General features: G+C 55.4%; 8 protein-coding genes across 8 annotated transcripts; 4 read left to right on the top strand and 4 right to left on the bottom strand.

Annotated features, from left to right (window-relative positions):
• Nucleotides 1–130: 130 nt before the first annotated feature.
• On the top strand, nucleotides 131–1,223 carry CABS01_01317 (ribosomal protein L6; the record flags this gene model as incomplete). The annotated part of the gene is made up of 3 exons (XM_060534697.1): nucleotides 131–497; nucleotides 586–699; nucleotides 856–1,223. Coding segments are annotated over 3 exons (849 nt in total), but the record flags the coding sequence as incomplete, so codon positions are not given.
• Nucleotides 1,224–1,526: 303 nt separating this feature from the next.
• On the bottom strand, nucleotides 1,527–2,840 carry CABS01_01318 (3',5'-bisphosphate nucleotidase; the record flags this gene model as incomplete). Its single annotated transcript, XM_060534698.1, has 1 exon — nucleotides 1,527–2,840. One exon carries the CDS (start codon nucleotides 2,838–2,840, stop codon nucleotides 1,527–1,529), a length of 1,314 nt encoding a protein of 437 aa, XP_060401776.1.
• A 916-nt stretch (nucleotides 2,841–3,756) lies between these two features.
• On the top strand, nucleotides 3,757–4,101 carry CABS01_01319 (FMC1 protein family; the record flags this gene model as incomplete). Its single annotated transcript, XM_060534699.1, has 1 exon — nucleotides 3,757–4,101. The coding sequence occupies one exon, from the start codon at nucleotides 3,757–3,759 to the stop codon at nucleotides 4,099–4,101; it is 345 nt and encodes a 114-aa protein (XP_060401777.1).
• A 651-nt stretch (nucleotides 4,102–4,752) lies between these two features.
• CABS01_01320 (uncharacterized protein) lies at nucleotides 4,753–8,372 on the bottom strand (the record flags this gene model as incomplete). Its single annotated transcript, XM_060534700.1, has 2 exons — nucleotides 4,753–8,081; nucleotides 8,132–8,372. The coding sequence occupies 2 exons, from the start codon at nucleotides 8,370–8,372 to the stop codon at nucleotides 4,753–4,755; spliced, it is 3,570 nt and encodes a 1,189-aa protein (XP_060401778.1).
• A 3,453-nt stretch (nucleotides 8,373–11,825) lies between these two features.
• CABS01_01321 (uncharacterized protein) lies at nucleotides 11,826–13,074 on the top strand (the record flags this gene model as incomplete). Its single annotated transcript, XM_060534701.1, has 4 exons — nucleotides 11,826–12,048; nucleotides 12,178–12,260; nucleotides 12,337–12,992; nucleotides 13,056–13,074. 4 exons carry the CDS (start codon nucleotides 11,826–11,828, stop codon nucleotides 13,072–13,074), a joined length of 981 nt encoding a protein of 326 aa, XP_060401779.1.
• Nucleotides 13,075–13,535: 461 nt separating this feature from the next.
• Nucleotides 13,536–14,908, bottom strand: CABS01_01322 (DHHC zinc finger protein; the record flags this gene model as incomplete). The annotated part of the gene is made up of 2 exons (XM_060534702.1): nucleotides 13,536–14,528; nucleotides 14,588–14,908. 2 exons carry the CDS (start codon nucleotides 14,906–14,908, stop codon nucleotides 13,536–13,538), a joined length of 1,314 nt encoding a protein of 437 aa, XP_060401780.1.
• Nucleotides 14,909–15,965: 1,057 nt separating this feature from the next.
• On the top strand, nucleotides 15,966–18,696 carry CABS01_01323 (uncharacterized protein; the record flags this gene model as incomplete). Its single annotated transcript, XM_060534703.1, has 4 exons — nucleotides 15,966–16,088; nucleotides 16,140–16,502; nucleotides 16,557–16,964; nucleotides 17,017–18,696. The coding sequence occupies 4 exons, from the start codon at nucleotides 15,966–15,968 to the stop codon at nucleotides 18,694–18,696; spliced, it is 2,574 nt and encodes an 857-aa protein (XP_060401781.1).
• A 188-nt stretch (nucleotides 18,697–18,884) lies between these two features.
• Nucleotides 18,885–19,979, bottom strand: CABS01_01324 (carbon-nitrogen hydrolase; the record flags this gene model as incomplete). Its single annotated transcript, XM_060534704.1, has 2 exons — nucleotides 18,885–19,766; nucleotides 19,935–19,979. The coding sequence occupies 2 exons, from the start codon at nucleotides 19,977–19,979 to the stop codon at nucleotides 18,885–18,887; spliced, it is 927 nt and encodes a 308-aa protein (XP_060401782.1).
• Nucleotides 19,980–20,260: the final 281 nt, after the last annotated feature.

Consider the following 20,260-nt stretch of genomic DNA (forward strand, 5'->3'; position numbering starts at 1 on the left):
TTGAGCTACCTAACCATACGTTCCAGCCGTAATAACCTTAGGTACCTTAGTTTTCCTCTCGAGCTAAGCAGGGGCCAATCGGAAGTACCCAGGTTGTGGATCGCGCATCGCTGACTAAGACGTGGAAAAGTTGCTGAGGGTCCCCAATTCCAATTGTCGAGGAGCACCTGAGCGAGCGCGCCATTGGGAGGTGTGTTGTAGCTTGCCAATCTCTCCGACGAAACGAACAATGCTGGCCTCCAGGACGGCATTGAGGCGGGCGTTTGCCGCCTCGCCGGCCACGACGATACCAGCCTTCCTTGTGCCAGCTCTTCAACAGCAGCAGCAGCAACCTCGCCAGTTCTCCTCGACGCCGACACGAAACTCCAAGCTCGGGCGGACGCCGGTCTCGATCCCACCGGGCGTGAAGCTGGCTATTAGCGAGCCGAAGCTGAAGAAGGATCCGACGAGCTACTTGAAGGTTTACAAGAGGACGGTTACCGTTACGGGGCCCCTGGGTACGTTTCTTTGGTGGTGTCCATTCGAGAAAGGGGGTGATGGGAGACTGCAAGGTGCTTAGGCTAATGCTGGATTTGTTTGCTACAGGAGAATTGGATCTCGAGATCCCGCCTTTTCTGAAAATTGATTACGATGTCGAGGGCAGCACGGCGGTTCTCAGCGTGGAGGACTCGAACATCAAGGAGCAGAGCGAGATGTGGGGTGAGTTTCTTTACCATTTTTTGCCGTCTTTTCCCTTCCCTCTCCTTCACTGCCCTCTTCAAGGAAGCTCAAGCTTGCCTTGTCGGCTTCAGCGAGAGTCGAGTCACATCCCAATTGACTGAACGCGCTTTGCTAACTACTCTGAACCTCAAACAGGCACGACATGGGCCTACCTCCAGCGCTACATCATGGGCGTCTCCGAAGGCCACACGGCGATCCTCCGCCTCGTCGGCATCGGCTACCGCGCGAGCGTCGAGCAGCGCGGCCGCCTGGAAGAGTTCCCCGGACAGAAGTTCCTGTGCCTGAAGCTCGGCTTCACGCACCCGGTCGAGATGGGGATTCCGAGCGGCGTGAAAGTCACGGCGGCGAGCCCGACGCGTATCCTGCTCGAGAGCATCGACCGCGAGCTGATGATGAGCTTCGCGGGAAGAGTGCGCAAGTGGCGGCCGCCGGAACCGTATAAGGGCAAGGGCGTGTTTATCGATGACCAGACGATTAAGCTGAAGCAGAAGAAGATCAAATAGACGATTTCGCTGCGCGGACGGTTGGGTTGGGGTGGGAGCGGGGAGAGTATGGGATGTGGTGTGGCACTTCTTTTGGCTTTGCTACCGAGTCGACTGTGGTTGTGTGTCGATGGCAGAGCTTCTGGAGGGCTGTGTATAGCTGTATATCACTGTACGGGGATGGGAAAAGAGAAAAAAGAGACAAACAATGTACACTATTTATCTGCTGGTTCTTCAAGACAGCCGAGGAAAAATCGCAAAATCCAAAAAGTCCAAAACTTCTTTCATATTTTTTTACTATTATACTTTTCCAAGACTTTTTGCTTAGCTAGATTTCGAGCTCAACACCTCTTGGACAACCTTCAACACCTCGCCGTGCACCGCAGCCGGCGCGGCAATAACACCCTTATTGTTGGCCAGCGTCCGTCCGACGGCAAAGTCCAACCTCTTGCCCTGGATATCCGTAACCTGACCACCGGCCTCGCGCACAATGAGGTCGCCGGCCGCGTGGTCCCAAATCTTTTCCTGGTACGTCGCCTTGACGGGCAGACGGAGGTAGATGTCGCCGGCACCGCGGGCAATGGAGCCGTATTTGCTCTGGCTGTCCATGCGGACGCTGGGCTTGGTGATGCCGAGCTTGGCAGCGATCTGGGCCTGGTCGTCGTGCGCGCTGTGGCCGGCCTCGACGCTCTCGCAAAAGGTGGCGGCGGAGAGGTCGGTGACGGGCTTCATGGAGATGGGGCTGCCGGAGGCGATGGCGCCGGTGCGGAGGGGCCGCGAGGTGGCGCCCTGGCCGAGGACGGCGGAGAAGATGACGCCGTAGCCCGTGTCGTCGTTTGCGTTGGAGCCGATGTCGGCGGCGAGGGGCGCCTTGTCGTCGACGGGAAGGTTGGGGCAGCCGAGGACGCCGACCTTGACGTCGCCGTCGACCATGAGGGCCAGGCAGACGGCGTACTGGCCGCCGCGGAGGAAGCCCTTTGTGCCGTCAATGGGGTCAATGGCCCAGATGCGACCGGCGGCGCCGCCCTTGCTGTTCCCTTGGTCGATGATGTCCATCATGCTCTCGGCGGAGGCGATGCCGCCGCCGAGGGAGGCTTCGGCGGCGGCGTCGTCGAGCTGGGTGGTCTTTACGAGGTCCCATATCTGGTCGCGGAGCTGGGGTTCGGAGCGCAGCTGGGCGGCCTCCTCCTCGGCGACGATCTCGTCGTCGGGGAAGTGGTGGCGGAGGGCGGCGATGATGAGGGCCTGGGCGCCAAAGTCGCCAATGGTGACGGGGGACTTGTCGTTCTTGTCGACGGTACCTTTTGCCTTTTCGTGGAAGACGCGCTTGGTGAGGATGGAGGCGCGCTGGACGGCCAGCTGGGCCACCTCGAGCTCCTTTGCGTAGGATGACATGGCGGGTTGTGAGTCTCTCTTTGTCGAGGAAGACGAGGAGGAAGAGAAGAGGGTCGTGGTCGTGGTGAGAGGGAAGAAGTGGCTCGAGAGGAGGGACAGCCGGGGAAGAGCTCGTAGAGATAGGATAGCCAGGGTCACGACGAGGACGGAGGAGATGAGGAGGAAGGGCACGAAAGAGAGACGGGAGGTGGGTTCCTGTCTTGTTTTGTTGTTTCCGCTTGATGGTCGGACCTTGGAGGGCATGGAACTCTAGACGTAAGACGGGAGGTCGAAGGCGGTTTGTGTGGATGCGCAATGTGGATGTGGATAGTGGAGGAGGGGGAAAGTTGTGTCTAGGAGGCAAAGCTCCTTGGTTCCTGGCTCACTCTATGGCTCCAGCATGTGTTTAAGATGGCGGCTGTTGCGTCATGGGATGGGCCATTGTGGACGCACAAACGAGTCAATTCGCCCAGAAGGCCAACTTGGACGCCTGAAGGTACCTTAGTAGGTATCCGTAGAGCTGCAGTGTCACGTCGTTATTTTTTTACCGCCCTCCACTTATTGTTTCTGTGGATAGGATCGGTATTGGAAAAATGCCAGTGAAAAATCAGACTTGAAGAAAAGATGCTCAAATGTGGTAAGCATTTGCCATAACTAGAGCTGCAAGTGCTCTGTTAAGGAGGGGTCGAGAATCCAGAGTCAGGACCCCTCCATCCGTGCTTGCTGCCGGTGCCGGCGCCGGGCCGTGGATGCGACCGATAGCCGTCCACGGGTAATAGCTCAGGTTGGCTTCCTTGCCTTATGTAATATAAGCATTCCGGGCTTTTCTAGGGTACCTGGGGCGGGCTGTATTCAAATTTCTATTGAAAGTGCCTGAGGTGAGGTTCCAAGGCAAGAACCTGCCCGAAAGTCTATGTAAGCCGCAGCAGGGCCCGCCTGGGACGGGGCCCACATTAACACCCGCTGAGCGCATCGGGAGAGCTCCAACGAAAGGAGGACCCCGGCCTCGGATTTCGATGCTCATAATGCAAAGCTTCAATCCAAAAAATCCCGTCGCATCTTCACCACCACCAACACCTCAACCACCACCACCACATCCTCCTCCGCCATTGCTTTCATCTTCTTCGCATACCTCTCAAGCGCCCGAGCAGTGGCAAATCAATAGAGCAAAACAGCCAAAATGACCACAGTCCCCCACCTCCGCTCCCTCTACCGCTCCCTCCTCCGCGAGCTCCCGCCCCGACCCGTCCTCGCCCGCGAGCGCTCGGCAATCCACAACCGCCTGCGCACCAGCTTCGCCGCAGCCCCCGTCGCCGTAAAGGAAGACTCGTCCCGCGCCGCGGCCGACGCCGCAGAGGCCGAGCAGTTCGCCGCCTACCTGCGCGCCCAGCGCACCTACGTCACGCTCCTCGAGCGCTACAACCCGGGCATGAACATGGACGAGGAGGAGCGCGTGCGCTTGACGGCGCGGAGGGTCGGCATGGATCTGCCCAAGGAGTTTAGGGACCGGTTGGAGAATAAATAAAGCGCCCGTTCTGACTGCTATCGATGGTGGGATGAAGTCTTTTTCTGACAGAGAGAGGGGGGCGAGAGTGTGTGGCCCTTCAGGACCGAGATGGATGGGTTGAGGAGGTGACCGCGATGAATGGGCCAATGGATCGATTACGAAGCTCGGCTCTACGAAATTGTATTGGAGAAGCTGTCGACTAGAAGTGAGGGAGATGCGATCAAGGAAATCCTCGATGGGGGATGCAGAAGCACAAGATCGAGGGACGGCGACCATCCCTCCACTCTTGGAAGAAGGTGCCGTGTTTATAAATGTAATATAATGGGCGTTTGGGTGGGAAAGTTGTTGTACGAAACTTAACGGGGCGCAGAGAACATCACTCAAAGACAGAGAGGAAAAAATACATGAAAAACACTACGATTCACTTTGGAAATACCGTTTGAAAATCTCATGCCGTTCAATATCATGTCTTCGTGCCATGTCTAGCTAATTCCTGGTTCACAAAAAACCTCCTACCAAGAGTTTTCTTGAAAATATATACAAGAAGTGTAAATAAGAGTCGTTATACGCAAAGGGGTATCAACGTCTTCGTCGCCGTGAAGATATATAAGAAAGTAAATCATACCCAGCCTCTTCATGTTCTCCTCTCTCGTCTATTGAAAAGCTCATTTAGACGCTGCCGACACCGCCCTCCTCCAAAGTCTCATCCCACCCGCCCGTCTCGAGCAAATACTCTCCCAACATCTGCTTCACATTCTTGATATTCTCACCCAGCGCACTCGTCCACTGGTCCTGCACGACGCGGACCTTTTCCTTCAAGTCGTCCGTCAGCATCCGTCCCTCCTCGTCGCGAAGACGCTGCGCGCGCGCATCGCGCTCCTCGGCGGTAAACTCCCTGCCCCGCCCGTCGTCCATCTCGTTCTGCACAACCTTTGCCTTTGCGTGCGTGACGGCCTCCTTGACCTCATGTAGCAGACACAAGAGGTTCGTCTGCGACTCGATGAACTGGTACGTGCTCTTCTCCGTGTGCAGGAGCAGGCTGAAGAGGTACTGCAGCGGATGCCGGCGGTATGACGGGTTCTCGTCGTACTCGGCCGACGGGATCTGGATGTGCAAGGCCTCCGGGTCGGCGGGGGCGATCTTGTCGAGCAGCCTACACAGCGGCGGCGCAATGTCCCAAAAGGCGGAGAGCTGCACCTCAACGCCGCGCATGACATTGCGCTCCATGACGGCCTGGAACTCCTGCGTGCGCGCAAACACCTCGTGCGCGAAAGCCAGCTGCCGCTTCGCGGCGTCCTCGGCAAAGAAGGCGACGGCGTTTTGGAGCTTCTCCTCGTTGCCGGCCAGGCGGTACGGCGTGAGGACGACGTCGCGGTAGCGGTTGTTGCGGTCCGTGAGGACGTCAAAGATGGCGCGGTGCAGCATCTCTCGCGCCTCAAAGATCCATTTGAGGAGCGTCAGCTTCTCCAGGAGCTCGGGCTTGTCGTCGCCTTCTTCCTGGGGCATGTCGGCGGCGCTAGCGACGTCGTCGAAGAGCCCTCCCGCCAGCTTGTCGAAGAGGGTTGTGGCCTGGGCGATGCGGCCGGTGATGAGGTCGTTTAGGGGCATGACGACCTGGCTTTGGAACTGCTCAAACTCTGTCTTGCCCAGCTCTTTCTGCTTCTCCTTCTCGGCTGCCACCGAATCATCTTCGATGGTCGACGCATCGGCAAACGAAATGTTGCCGGCGTTGATTTCCTGCTGTAAATTGGAGCGTAAAGCATTTCGCCTCTCAATGGATGCCTTTGCGGCTTCCTCGCGCTTCTTCGTGCTGGTGACATGGAATCTTTCTTTCGTAGTTTCAATCTGGGAGAGGTCGCTGATCTGGCGAACGGCTACTCTAGTCTCGGTCAATTCTGGATGGTTATTGTTGACGGCTGGATGATGACGAGGATACGGCGGCGGAAGGGTCACCAGTCGAGAGACGTCTAGGTGGGCTGGGTTCGGCGTCGTGGGCGAAGCTGATGAGCCAAGGGATTCCGATGAATACCGGAGTGGTTGCGGTGTGACCACGGGCTCCATCTCATGCCAGCCCGTTTTTTCGGGAGGATACTCGCCCGAAGACCTCGGGTTACTGGGGCCCGCTTGCGGGCTGTCCTCCCATTGCAAGGCTTCGTGGGCTTCTTTTGGCACGCCCATGTACTTGGACTCTCTCTTGGACCTCTCGACAAATTTTCCTCCTGCCCCTGAAGAGTCTGCCTCCCACCATCTACTGGCAGGTCGGCCCCGGGAATCTCCATCATCATGATTGTCACTCACGCTGAGACTCAATATCGGAGAGAGCGACGGCATGTAGTTGGAAGAGTAATTTGGGTTATTTGCCGATGGCGCAATGGGCGAGCCCGGAACGTTGGCTGATGTAGGAGCGGAGCTGGACTCCCCGGGCGTCTCGCGATAGACCGAGTTCATCGATCCGCGATGGGATCGCGTAGGTTCGGATGACTGGGGCGTCCACTCAGCCTGTGAAGTTGCCGACTCACGCCGTGTAACCATGGGACGGAAGAGATCCCTCGTCAGATCAAAGATCTCCGAGCCCATAGCGCCGATGGCAGAGGAATACCTTTCTCGCCTGATCCTGGACTCGTTCACGATGAAATCGGCAAACATGCGAACCCGCTCAGCATCGGTGGCCGCAGTAGATTCTTGGGTAGCGAATGCCTGGAACCGCTCAATTGTTTCGCAGCAAAACTGATCCGCAGTTTGCGTGATGACAATATGCTTTGTGGATGAGATGGATGCTGATGGAGGGCCGTCAGCGGGTGTCATTGAGCTGAATCTTGTTTGAGAGCTCGATGCCGATCGAGTCTGCGGCGGCGGTGTTGGCAGCGCCTTGGGTAAGACGCTTGGCGATCCATCCATCATGGGCGTGCCCTTTGACGGATGAGGTGAGAATGGCGGTGTTGCCGCCTCAATTCGACTGCGTGACGATGACGACCCGGGTGCCCGCGGCGTAGTCGAGTGTTCGTCAGTTCGAGGCGTGTCGTTCGATGTCCGTCCCCCGCTTCTTGGTCCTGATCTGTTGATCGTCAACCTACGTGAAAGCGTGTTCTCATTGGGAACAACAATGTCGTTGAGCTGGACTGGGTTGATGGTCCCATCTATCGAGTTATGCGGTCTGGTCCGGCTCTCAGCCCGGCGCTGAACGATGGTCTTGTCGTGGCGGACTGCTCTCGCCCGACTTAGACTGCCACCAGAGCTCAATGCGCCGGAATTGCTTGATTCTCCGGTCTGTGTAGAGCTCGCAGCACTAGCAGTATCGATGGTTAACTTTGGAGAGTGTCTCCGTTGTGATGAGCTACTAGGTTCCTCGGGCTGGTCAACCCAGTCTGCAGGAGTCGGAGGTACTGGTCCAAGGGCTGCAACGCCGGTTGGCGGAGGGCGCCTTGTGGGCGGTGAAGCCACGGGTGTAGTTGTTCTCGGCCCGCTCTGCACGCTCTGTGACCGAGACGAAGCTGGTGGTGGGACTGGAGGTGGCGGCGGGAGGGGCATTCCTGGTTCCCATCTTGACTGGGACGCCGAACGTGAGCGAGCTGAAGTCGGTGTCTCAACTGCGCTTGCGGAAGCAGCTCTTCGAGCACCGGGCGGGCCGTGTGATGAGTTCGGGTCATTGTGATGTGGCATTGGATGTGGGATCTGGATCTGAAGAGGGGTTGGCCTTGATAACGGCATAGGCATAGGCGGCATCGGCTCTGGAGGACTTGATTCTTGGGGCTCTCTGCTCCGTCTCAGGGAATGAAAACCGAAGCGCCTTTCGCGTGAGCTTGTCCGACCTCCGGCTCCAGGTGGGGGAGGGAACGATGTGTTTGTTGAGGGCTCCGGGGACGGCCTATGAACATTTGTGGGAGGAATTCGTGCTGCCGAAGTATTCGCCGCTGGTGAGGACTCGAAGAAGCCGCTCGGTGGTCGTTGGCTTCGCGGTGGACTATACGGAGGCGGAGGTAATGGTGATCCTATGGAGGCTGGTCAGCAAAGCCGGCCAGGCCCAATGCAAATTTGGGTCAATAGATACCTTGCTCAGGGAACTGATGTGATTGATGGGACCTTTCGGACCCGGCAGCAGGTGAAGCTATCCATTCTTGTGGGTTATAAGGCTGTATTGCGCTTGCAGGAGTGTGGGCAGCCGAGTGTAAGTGCGATGAGGACACTGCTGACAGCGGCGTGTTGACCTGGTTGTGGTATGCACCCAAAGACTGAGTTAAAAGCGGATTGAGACCCTGGCGCAACCGGGTTGGATCGCGAGGATTGTTCATTGTAAGCCAAATGGCCACCCGCTGAGCTGAGCAACTCCCGGCGACGTCAGAAACTTGAGATGGTTGTGGACTCGGAGTGACACCGGAGTCGGTTCGAGGAGATGAGGACGACTTAGACCCTCACTGGGGTTAAGGATACCTCAGCCAGCAACTTGCCGGCCTCTTTCGCACTTCTTCCACTCTTTACCAGCCCATTCAACTTGACTGATGGAAAGCCGATCTCATATCGAGGAACACACCGCACAACCGAGAGGACGGACAGGCAGCCGGCAGTAAGGTCGTGTCACACCTAGGAGGGGGAGGGCGCGGCTGAAGCGAAAGGGAACAAAAGTTTGGGTGGGAGGACGCAGAAGATAAAAGAGATGGTCATGTCTAGGTCGGGTCTGCTGCAATGTGGTCAACCTCCTGCATAAGAGGTACATACATCCCACCCCACGTACAGGAGGGTACCGGGGTTGCTGGCTCGCTCCTGGCTCACGCTTGATCGCCCGCCGACAGAATTGCACCCCTGTGGCACCCCTACTCTTGGGTGGCCCAGATTCAAGACATTGGGGTGAGAAGCAGGAGGGGCATGGAAAACAGCGGGCTCTCGGGAGCACGAGGAAACGACAGGAATAGCAGCCGGGTCCCGGAGCAAAAGCGCAATGGTGGATCTCAAGGCCGGGACTAAAGGCAGTTGATGCTCGGCGCTGAGTTGTTGCAACTTGCAGCAAACATAGCGACTAGCTCGTTTCCCGACTTCGGTGCAGAGCACATATGTACCTCATAGCGGGAGCCGATACATGACAGGGTATTGAGCTAATTCGAAAGGGTGTCAAGGTATGGATGGGTACAAAGTACGTTCGCCCATTCGCGAGGGGCAGCACTTGCTTGCTTGCGGCATGGGGTTGTGAAAGCGAGCCGGACAGCAAAGTGCGGAAAGGCCAGCAACATCCCATGTGGCTGTCGCGACTGCATGACAGGCCTGCAGATGCCGACAAAGCTAAGGTGCTGCTATCCGCGTTGCTGTTGTCTCGTCTCAGGTCCGTCGCTGCAGTTCTTCTCTGGTTTTCTTCTCCCACTTGAGAATGATGAAATGGCGTGGTACTGCTACGACCATCATCAGCCGGGACGGCACTCTAGAAGGTAGGAAGGCATAAAGCCCAGAGTCAGGGTCGCAGTACTGAGCATTGTCGACCCGACATAGCAAGCGGACCTTATCACAGTACACCTGAGCAAGAGACAACCAACGAGAAGAGGCGAGCATGGAACATAGCATACGCAAAGCTCGTAGCGACCTGCCACGGCCCAACAAGAGGAAAGATGAGTGAGCATCGCGCCAGGGTCCGGTCCAAAATGGCCTGTCATTTTGATGGGGCCAAGAGAAGAGACTCGTGGAGACGTTGGTAGGCGGCCGTATCGATTGGTTGGTTTTCTCGTGGGAGGTCATTCTATTCTTGGAAGCATACTTAGACCCTGGCTAGTCAAAGAGATGTTTGGGGTTGTGATTGGTTGATGGTGCTGTGAAAAGAACGCGGAGGTGATTGTCGGCGCTTAAAATGCCCTTCGATTTGCTCGACAGTCTGAAAGACTTCCGTTGCTCTCCCGGCCCTACTTCCTCTCCGCGGCCGCCGCCCGCCCGATGAAGCTGGACGAGTGATTCAGTCGTCGGCTGGCAGCCTTGAAGGAAAGCAGGCATTAGCGTTGAGCAAGCTTAAGTCCTAGTCAAGAGCCAGACCTCGGGAGTCTTGCTCACCGACTTATTGCTTGTTTGGAACTTTGGCCGTCTTTGGAGTTGATATCGAGGTGGCTGGGCCCTGTCCTGTAATCGAACAGGGTTGAGGTACCAGATAGCTTCCACGTGAATGAAGAAACCTCCTGTGGATACGTGAAGCTGCGGGGTTGGATGCAAAGAACAGGCATGGAAGTTCTAAATATTGCTCAAGGCCCGTTTGCTTGGAACCAATATGGCTTTGCGGAGTATCCCAGAACTGAGAATGGAAGTTTTCGATGCCATCGAGCATATTTTGGACTGCAAGAATCTTAAAAAGTGCATCGATCATCTGCTTTCTCATTACCGTGTAACGAGGCAATTTGGCAAGCATCGGCACTGCGGCACCCGGACAGTCGAGCAGGTATCATCCGTTGAGATCCCGTCCTTAGGCCTCTTCACGGTGACATCGTGTGAACGCAACGGTCAGAACGCAATCACTCAATGGCATCGCGGACTGCAGATGACCCTGCCCCAAATGGCACGGAAATAGTAGGCCAAGAGCGGACGTTGGCCGCGTGGGAGCGACCACATCCGGCTTCTAGAAAATGGCCTGGAAGGCACTCAGGTTTTGCATCGGCCTGCCGCCTGCAAGCCAGCTGTTTCATATACTATGGTCTGGTTTGAATGGAGAGCAAGTGGTGTTTGCCGTTCCGTGACCTGGACTTGCTTGCAGCTGTAGGTATCGTAAGCGAGACCTTATTGAATCACAGCTTTCTTTTCCCGTTTGATGTTCCAGACGATGGAAAAATAAGTATGTAGATGAGTCGCATTCGGATTGATAGAAAGACTTTGTGACAAATAGTTTGCCTGATGAGCCGACGTCTGCAGTCCCATGTATCGGCTCCGATATATCTCGTCTAAGGTAGTTCATCCAAGGATCTGGTACAACATGAGGGGGAAAGAAGAAAGCTGTAGTGCAGCGACGCAGTATGCCCTTTGCCCTGAAACTATTGCCAGCTGAGACAAACAAAAAAGGAGTTAAGCAATCCGAACCGAGCATGTGGGCTCGTCTTTTCGTGGATTTGTGGTACGCAACATTGATCTGGACGAATGATGAACATGTGCAATTTGCAAGACTACTGAATGAGTACCAACAATACCATGGCAAGCACAGGCCAATCTCGGTCTACCAATCTGGTGACCTTGAACAGGCAGGTCGGGCACGAGCAAGTGGAATGGAAGGTGGGGTTCAGCCGCAACTACGGGCAAACCAATCGGCCGACGATTTACCGCCCAGCCCACCTCGCAGCGGAGAGGCCGTCAGAATTCTAGAGCTTTCTTTCAAAAGAGGTCCCGCGCTCAGATTTAATCCCATCTTCCTTTTCTTTCCATGCGCAACGCTTCCTTGGACATGACACTCCAACGCGCCAATCCGCACTGAGGTAAGGACTGACCCCCAATCTCACCCCTTCTTTATCTACCCCGCGCCTTTTTTCTTTCCATCTTCTCCCAATATGATGATACACCAGCTGGCACCAGTCATAGAGTGATTTGTACTCCCTTATTGATGAAAAACGCTGCGGTCTATTGACCAACCACTGATCCGGGACAAACCGACAATTTATTTGTTTACTTCTTCAACCCACGAAACCTCGCGACGCATATACTTGTTCCTTTGCTAACCTTGCAATTGGAATCTTTAACAGACACCCATTTCCTACCTCGCAGCCTGAATCAGAAACCGAGTCACCGCCGACAAGATGGTCCTCCACAACCCCAACAACTGGCATTGGGTCAACAAGGATGCCTCGGCCTGGGCGAGACAGTACCTTGAGGAGAGCTTGGCGAAAGTCGAGACTACCGATAGCGGTGTCACGGCAAAGATTAGCAAGGTTGTGAGCATGGATGGCGACGTCGACGTTAGCCAGAGGAAGGGCAAGGTCATCACCATTTACGATGTTAAGCTCGTTCTAGAATACACCGGTAGGTCCATCAATGCAAGCACATGTGTTTCACATCCCGTAAAAAACCTCGTTCAACCGACTATCTCTGCCTGACATTGTACCATTTTTGTGAAGTCGTGTGTTCTGGAGCCTCGCTAACGTAGCGCAGGCACCACTGCCGACGAGGCTGAGGTCTCTGGCACCATCACCGTTCCTGAGGTCGCCCACGACACTGAGGAGGATGAGTTTGTGGTGGGTCTCTCTCTTGTGAAATCTCTGCATTGTCAAAAGGCCACCCCGTTTTACTGAGACTTTGCCTGCCTGATAGTTTGACATCGACATCTACTCCGACTCCAAGGAGAAGCAGCCTGTCAAGGACCTCGTCCGCTCAAAGCTCGTGCCGGAGCTCCGCAAGGAGTTCCTCAAGCTGCCCGGAGCCTTGATCGCCGAGCACGGCAAGGACATCCAGCATGCCCCCGGATCCAACCCGTCCAGCGGCTTCTCGACCCCCAAGTACCAGGCACAGAACACGACGGCCAAGTCCACCACCGCCTCGACCAGCGTCAAGGGTAGCTCCGGCAAGGTCGTCAACACCATGACCCTAACCGACACCGCCGAGTTCCGCACCACGGCCGAGGAGGCATACCAGACCTTTGTCGACCCCGCCCGCATCGCCGCCTTCACCCGCGCGCCGCCCAAGGTCTTCCAGGGCGCCATCAAGGGCGCAAAGTTTGAGCTGTTTGACGGAAACGTCACGGGCGAGTACCTCGAGCTCAGCGCCCCCAAGAAGATTGTCCAGAGCTGGCGCCTGAAGCAGTGGCCCGAGGGCCACTTCTCCAAGCTCAGCATCGAGTTTGACCAGAACGACGTCGACCACGTCACGCTGATGCGTGTCAACTGGGACGGCGTCCCTGTGGGCGAGGAGGAGGCCACGAAGCGTAACTGGCAAGAGTACTACGTCAACAGCATCAAGCGCACATTTGGGTATGTCTCTACAAGTTACATCAACCTTGCTGAGATTACATTCTAACGTTCGTTGTTCCCTAGGTTCGGCACCATTCTGTAAGCGTGAAAACGTTTGAAGACGAGACTTTGGACACTCAGTGGCAACGTCAAGCCAATTTTTCTGCTTGAGAAGTGGAAGAACTTCCTGCAGGCGACTGGCTGACACGCACAAACGGTATGGAGAGTTCTGCGGCATGCATCATTAGATCCTCAGACTGGCTTTACAAGCCCTGAGTAGCTGGGGCGTCTGAAATTCCCTTGGGTTCAGCAGCCCCAGGTACGAATTAGATGAGACACGTTGAAATGAAACAAAGACAAACGTTGAAAGGGCCTCCATGATTGCTCCGTATTTTGATATGGTATGCCTCGTCCTGAGTGGTCTGAAATCCATATGACACCGTGTCCTGGCTACTTCAACCACATAAGTCTCGACTTGCAGTATCATTCCTTTTTGGTCGTTGCATGTTACATTAATACTATACACTACGTATACAAAACTTGTCTTACGGAAGAACGAGCCCATCAGGCCTTAGGCGAATGCCTCTGTCGTCCCAGGGCCTCCACAGACGGCTGGTCTCGTTTGACGTTGAAGTCGTAATTCGACACAAAGATATCCGCCAAGTTATCCCACAGCCCCAAATCGTAGAGGTTTTCGACATCCTTCAGGTTCCACACGCGCTCCCACTCGCCATCGCCAGGCCCGTGGTCTGGAGGCGGCATCCCGTCTTCAGTCCTCGTCAGCACCTGCTGCGTCTGCAGCGGCCAGCGCGTCCTCTCCGGCTCGAAGCGCTTGTCCTTGACGCGGTTCACGGGCATGCTCCGCTTGAAGGCGCAACCGTCGTCCATCTCGGCCTTCCAGTCGGACCACTTTAGCGATTCGTTTGTCGTGGTGCCGCAGTAGATGAGCCAAAAGGTGTAGCCCAGCAGGCCCCAGACCAACGGGGAGGTCATGGCCGCGAGGAGGGTGACGGCGCCCATGCCGACGTTGTCCTGCAGGGCCCAGCTCCAGATGAGGAGGTACTCTTTGACTTCCATGCCCTTTGGCGGCCACAGCGCCCATTGCGGGTAGTTGGCGGCGATCTTGTTGGAGAGGAGCGAGAAGCCGAGGAGCCCGCCGTACGAGGTCAGGACGGCCGTGGAGAGCAGGAGCAGGACGAAGTAGTGCTGGTTCTTGTAGCCGACGCAGCCGTTGATGAAGATGCAGTGGTGGTCGAGTTTTGCGACGCAGCGCTTGCAGATGCTGCAGTGCTTGGAGCGGGGAGGCTTGATGAGGTTGCAAGTGCTGCATTTCTGTCCGGGGTAGAAGATTGAGTAGTCGTAGGGGTAGAGGGACATGTAGTAGGCGTGATTCTCGGCCGTGATGTAACCCGGGTCGGCCATGACGGATAGGTACAGGAACCAATAGGGGAAGAAGATGACGATGCAGCCTATGATCTTGTGCAAGAGCGAAATCTGGGGCCACGCTCCCGGGAGATATAGGTATTCCGAAACAGAGAGGATGAGCAGGAAGAAGATCTGGAAAGCGTCAGTCTGGCCTTGAATTTCGTGAATCTGTAGCAAACCCGGACACTTACGACGACGGTAGGGTGCCGGTCATGCATCATGAAGTTGCCAAAGCGTATCATGGACGTCGAGAACCTCCCTCCCGTGATGAGTTTGTCTACAGCAAGGAAGCCGTTTGGGATATGGATCCACATTATCCTATGCATCGTTGCAATTGGCGTGTGTCTGCCAAAATGGTGAGTCCATGTTCCTAAAAGTGAGATGCCTCTGTTCTCCAGCCAGTGAACAAACATGATGACGAACCTTAGAGCCGGCAGTCGGCCAAAGAAGGCGACGAAGACTGTGAAGGAGACAGCCAGCACGAAAAGTGCCGCATTCCTGAGGGCGCCCATTGTATCAAAACTAAGTGTTATGACTTCTTCCAACACATTGTCTTGAGAAAACTGAAGTCTGGGTATTCCGGCAGAGATGGCGACGTTCCACTTAGTCCTAGTTTACAGTACTTCGGGCTGGATGTGCCGGCTGAGGCGGGTAAGGCAGACGGATGACAAGTCCACTATCAGTCGCTGTGGCCGGTAGCGAGTGGAGAGGGCCTGAGCCTTGAGGTGTCAGCCTAAAGTAGGCACACGGCCCTCGTCAATAAGCTAGGTAACTTGGCCAGCAGCAAGGAAGGTCTTGAATAATCCAAGACTTGAGAATCTCTTCACAGCTAGTAGCCAAGTGGAAAGAACGTTCGCGGAAAAACCATAGTTTGACATGAGAGTATCGTCATGGCATTGAAGAATACCAAAAATATCGCTGTATCGAATAGGGGAGGTCATAGCGCAAATCTGAACAGACCGTTTACCGTTGCTATACTGTATATAATCATGTTATGTGCAAAATGCATATCTTAACGCATAGAAGCAGTTCACACGTGAACACGCGGCATCCCTTCCATGGAAGCGCGTCTTACTTGAGCACCTGCGTGCCTTCTACTAATACGTTAGATGCCTGCAGTGTTGGCAGTGCACTTGCCCGGGTCACAAAGACGAAGCTGCATCGCGGTCCGTGTCAATTAGAGGCAAAAAGCTCATTTCAAAAGACGAAGGCACTTGGTCTATTCCTGACGTCTATTCCTAAGGCTCATAAAACGGAAGGGCATTTGAGTGGGCTCCTCACACACGCCTTTCAAAGCAAAGTATCGACTTAAGCAAGCGCGTCGTTTGCGCGATCCCTCCCTTTTGACTGACCGCTTCATCGTACCTTCTCGGGACATCATTGCGATTCTCGTCTTGACCAAACTTCTTCAAGGCAGGCTATCTCTCTACATGTAATTGTCCGTCGCGAGTTCCACTCTTAGCGACAGCAACACCTATTTCATGGGCTGAACAAGCTTGGGCAAGTTCACTCGTGTCACAAAGTCAACCTTTGAGTTTTCCCAGCTACACTTCTCATGTTCTTCTGGATATGTCGGCAGGCGGAATCACTTACGATGGAGTGCCCGGCGCCCGCGGCACTCTATTCAAGGATCTGAAATTCTTTGTTTCGCTTCGCGTACCCGGCAGAGTGAGAATCCTGGACCTTATCAAGGTAGGCAATCACGTCTAGAATGCCAGGCGTTCTGGAAGCTGACTGATGCAGCAAAACGGCGGCACAATTGCGAAGTTGGAAACTCAGGCGGATCACTACATTACCTACGATACCGGGCCTAAACCAGCTGGGTCGCTCGATTGGAAGTTTGTCAGAGATTCCGTCGACAACGGCGCGGTACAAGAAACGGATAAATATGAGATGCACCAAACCCCCACAGCTTCGCGTCCTGTTGGTAGCTCTCGTCCTGCTGGTGGCTCCCGTCCTACAGCCAAATCAGCCAATTCTGCCCCTATTAAAGGAACCCGCACGCCGTTCAACACCGCCGACGATGAAAGTCTCGCCAGGTGGGTGCTTTCGCATGCGGCAAACAAAAAAAGCGGCAATGAGATCTATCAGACATTCGAGGGAATAGTGAGTTCGGTTCTCGACGTATATTCTTCTCTTACTTTTACTAAACGGTTGTAGAACAATCGTCATACCTGGCATTCTTGGAGAGATCGATGGGTAAAGAAGCTATCCAAATTGCCTCCGGCTGAGCTTGAGAAGATGGCAGCTAATGCTCCGGATATCGCATTGCCGCCGCCACCGGCAGCCGCGACTCCTTCCAAGCGATCCCAAGCTACGCGACCAGCAGTGAAGAAGGCGCCTCCTCTGGCTACCCCAAAAAGTGTCTCGCAATTGCCTCCGGCGAAGGCAGAGGTGAAGGCAACGGTCAGGCCGAGCTCCGCCACCCATCAGCCAGCCGTCAGAAGGCCATTGACTCCAGCGAAGAGAGCCAAGTTCACAGAGGCAGAGGATGACTTGTTGATTCGCGAGGCAGGCAGGTTTGGCGGTACACCCGACACCAAATTCTTCAAGAAATTCTCAGAAAGGGTACGTCTGCTTTTCACTGTAGTGATAATGGCTCTAGACTGAACCTAAGTAGCATTCCAGTCATTCAGAGGCTGCGTGGAAACGGCACTGGACACAAATATTGGAGCCGCGACTTCGCGAGAGCTCTAAGGAAAGCCTTGACGAGAGCGGACTCTTGCCTGAAGAATCCTCTACAGTCAACATAAAGACCCGACCGGACACAGCTCCCAGCGGCGAGCCAACTCGACAGATGGGACGCCCACAGGACGAGAGGCCAACCGAATCTAACAGCCAGCCCACGGAGACTTCTGAACCCAAGGCCGTCTCATCTGGTGCAAGCCCCGCCAGAGAGGAAGTCGAAGAAGCGGAACAGTCACGAGAGCCAAAAGTCGAAGAGTCCCAAGCTGTTACGAGACAGGATTTCTACGACCAACTGTGGGGCTACCGAAAATTCCACCATATCGATACCCAGACCAATCCCGAGATCAAGGATCAATCTATCGACTTGTGGCTGTTGTGGCAAGCTGTTGGAGACCAGTACCAGAAAGGTGCGGTCGAAATCGACTGGGCAGCAGTCGCAGATAAATTGGGCTTCCACATTGAAAACGCTCAGTTGGTACAACAATGCTTTGCAGACCATGTCGCCGGCTTCGCAGCCAGCGGTCTGTTAGACGAACCTGACGTAGAATCCGAGGACGATGAGGTTTCACAGCCCGAGGATGAAGACGCCGTACCAGATGTGCAGCTGGAACCTCCACAGGTACAACAAGCGGTCACCCCCGGTGCTTCTAGAAAGAGGCAAGCAATCGTTGTCGAGACGTCTGGCTTTCCGTCGACACCAAACAGCCGGAAGAAGCGACAGCGCCTAGGCCCAGACGACGAGATCCCATCGACCCCCGACGACAAGTTGGGTCTCGCAAGCTTCGGAAACCTTGGCCCTAGCCCCTCGCTCAGTGTCAAACAGTGGACGGCCATTGAGGAGCAAGTTGAGGGGGCCACAGAGAGAGACGTGGAGGAAGAAGAGCCCGAAGAGGATCTAACTGGCAAGCCCCGTCGTTTGGAGCCCGAAACACAGGACTTCGGCTTCGATGATGCCTTCAACGCAACTGACAAATCGCAAGACAGTATCGAGTTCGATATTTCACCGTCACAACAGCTTTTGGGCGAGGAAGAATCCGTGACCCCTGTGCCTCTGTCCTACAAGAGAGATAAAGGAAAGGGGATCGACCGGAACCAATCACCCACTCTTACACCAGTTCAAGAGTGGCCCGCCGAAGAGGGGGCAGGAGAGGAGGAAGAGGAAGAGGAAGAGGAGGCGGAGGAGAAAGGAGCAGAAGAAGCAGGCGAAGCCCCGAAAGATGCCACAGACCAAACCATGACCGACTCCCAAGAATCGACAGATAAGACCGTCGAGCTTCAGGACCTCATGGACCGGTTTGTCTCGTTTGGCTACCCGCGCGAAGATATCGTCTTGGCGCTGATGGCTACTTCGCTATGCACACCACTGGCCACAAGTCTGGTGAAGTACTTGAAGGAGCACAAGGACATTCCCAATAATTGGCAAGGAGTGTGGACGATCAACGATGACAAACGGCTGAGACGTATCGATGCTGCTGGCTCAGAGGGTGGCCCAGTGGATGCCAAGATCCAGAAGTATTGGGATTACCTCGAGTCGAAGCACACGCGGATCCGTATCGCGCAGAGAAGGAAGTTTCTTGCTTATCTAGATGAGACCGGGCAGAGCTCTCAATGAAGTAACGGCTGGGATATATCTCTTCATCCGCCTACAAGTCCAGGCATATTGACAGCGAGTACTGAGCCATCAGTACCAGACTTGTTGCAATCAACACCATTCATCATGACCACACCTGGAGTCAAGATATCTGTGCCATCTATATTAAATGTCCTGTTAACCGTACACTGTCGTCTTGAGATCATCCCTTATTCCTTCACAATTGAGTACCCATAATGCCAGCCTTCCTTCCTCATATCCTCCCTCACCTTATACGCCTCCTCAGCAACATCCAACAGCCCCAAGTCGACCTCGACAATCTCCATCGCCTCTTCGGCACCCAGCTTGCCGAGCGCGCCGACAAGCGGCATCGCAACCTGACTGACACCACAATACCGGACCCTCGCCCCCTCCTCCCGAACCTCCACCCCGCCTCCGCCCGCGGGCCCGCCCGCGTTGACGAGGACCACGGCCGCCGTGTTCTCAAACGCCCTCGTGACCATGACATTCTCCAAGAAAACACGCTCTGAGTCGCGGTTCACCACCTCGGTCGCGCCGTTCCCCGCCCCGTTGTCGCGTTTGTACTCGTCGGCGAGCCAAAACGCGGGACAGACAATAATCCTCGCCCCGTCGCGGATGAGCTCCCTAAACGCCTCGGGGAACGCCAGGTCCCAGCACACCAGCATGCCCGCCCTCCCCAGCGGCGTGTCAAAGGCGCCGTGCGGCTCGGGGCCCTTTGTCAGGTGTGGCCTCTCGTTGTGCCACAGGTTCTTCTTCTGGTACCGCCCCAGCACGGCGCCGTCGGGACCGATGAAATATGCAACGTTCAAAAGGTCCAGGTCGTCTGTCCCCTCCTCGCCGTCCGGCTCCACAATGGTCCCCGGCACGATGGACACTCCTAGCTCCTTGGCTAGGGCCTGATACCGCTCAAGGTACGTCCAGGACTGCGCGCAGGCGGATACGAACTGAGGGTGGTCGGGGACCCATGATGTTAGATGGTACTCGGGCAGCACGGCTAGCGAACAGCCCTTAGAAACGGCGGTGCGGATGTAAGCCTCTGCCTTGGTGAAGTTCTCCTCTGGCGCGACGACCTGTGATGCTCATCAGAACTCTGTTTTTTTTTCCCACGGGGAAGAGGCAGAAGTTCCCCCCGCCGCAGCCGCAGGGAAACCTCGTGAGCCATGGCGCATGAAAAAGGAAGCGCGGGAGCTAGACTGGGCTAAGCATTTTCGATGAGGGGTAGTCCTAGACTTACTGACCTTAGGGTGCATTTGAATGAGCGCGATCTTGACCTTGTCCGCCATCGCCGCTGTCTTCGTCTCGTCTTGAGTTAATCCCGCAGCTTCAAGACGGTCGGGTGTTTGGAGACAACGGCAAAGTTTAGCTGGCGGTCGGGGTCAGGCTATGAGGAAAGACAGTAATACGCCTTCATGCACTTCCCCGCAGTCAGTCTGCCTTGCACTGGGATATAGGCACACAAGATAGCAAAAGGGGAGATGAATGGATGAGAATGATCAAACTCCGGTTAAAAGTGCATAGTGCCCGAATAGGCGACTTGCTAAGTTCATATGCGAGAAATGATGTC

This window comes from Colletotrichum abscissum, assembly GCF_030869225.1.
Source record: "Colletotrichum abscissum strain IMI 504890 chromosome Unknown Scaffold_2.1, whole genome shotgun sequence".
Taxonomy (NCBI): Eukaryota; Fungi; Ascomycota; class Sordariomycetes; order Glomerellales; family Glomerellaceae; genus Colletotrichum; species Colletotrichum abscissum.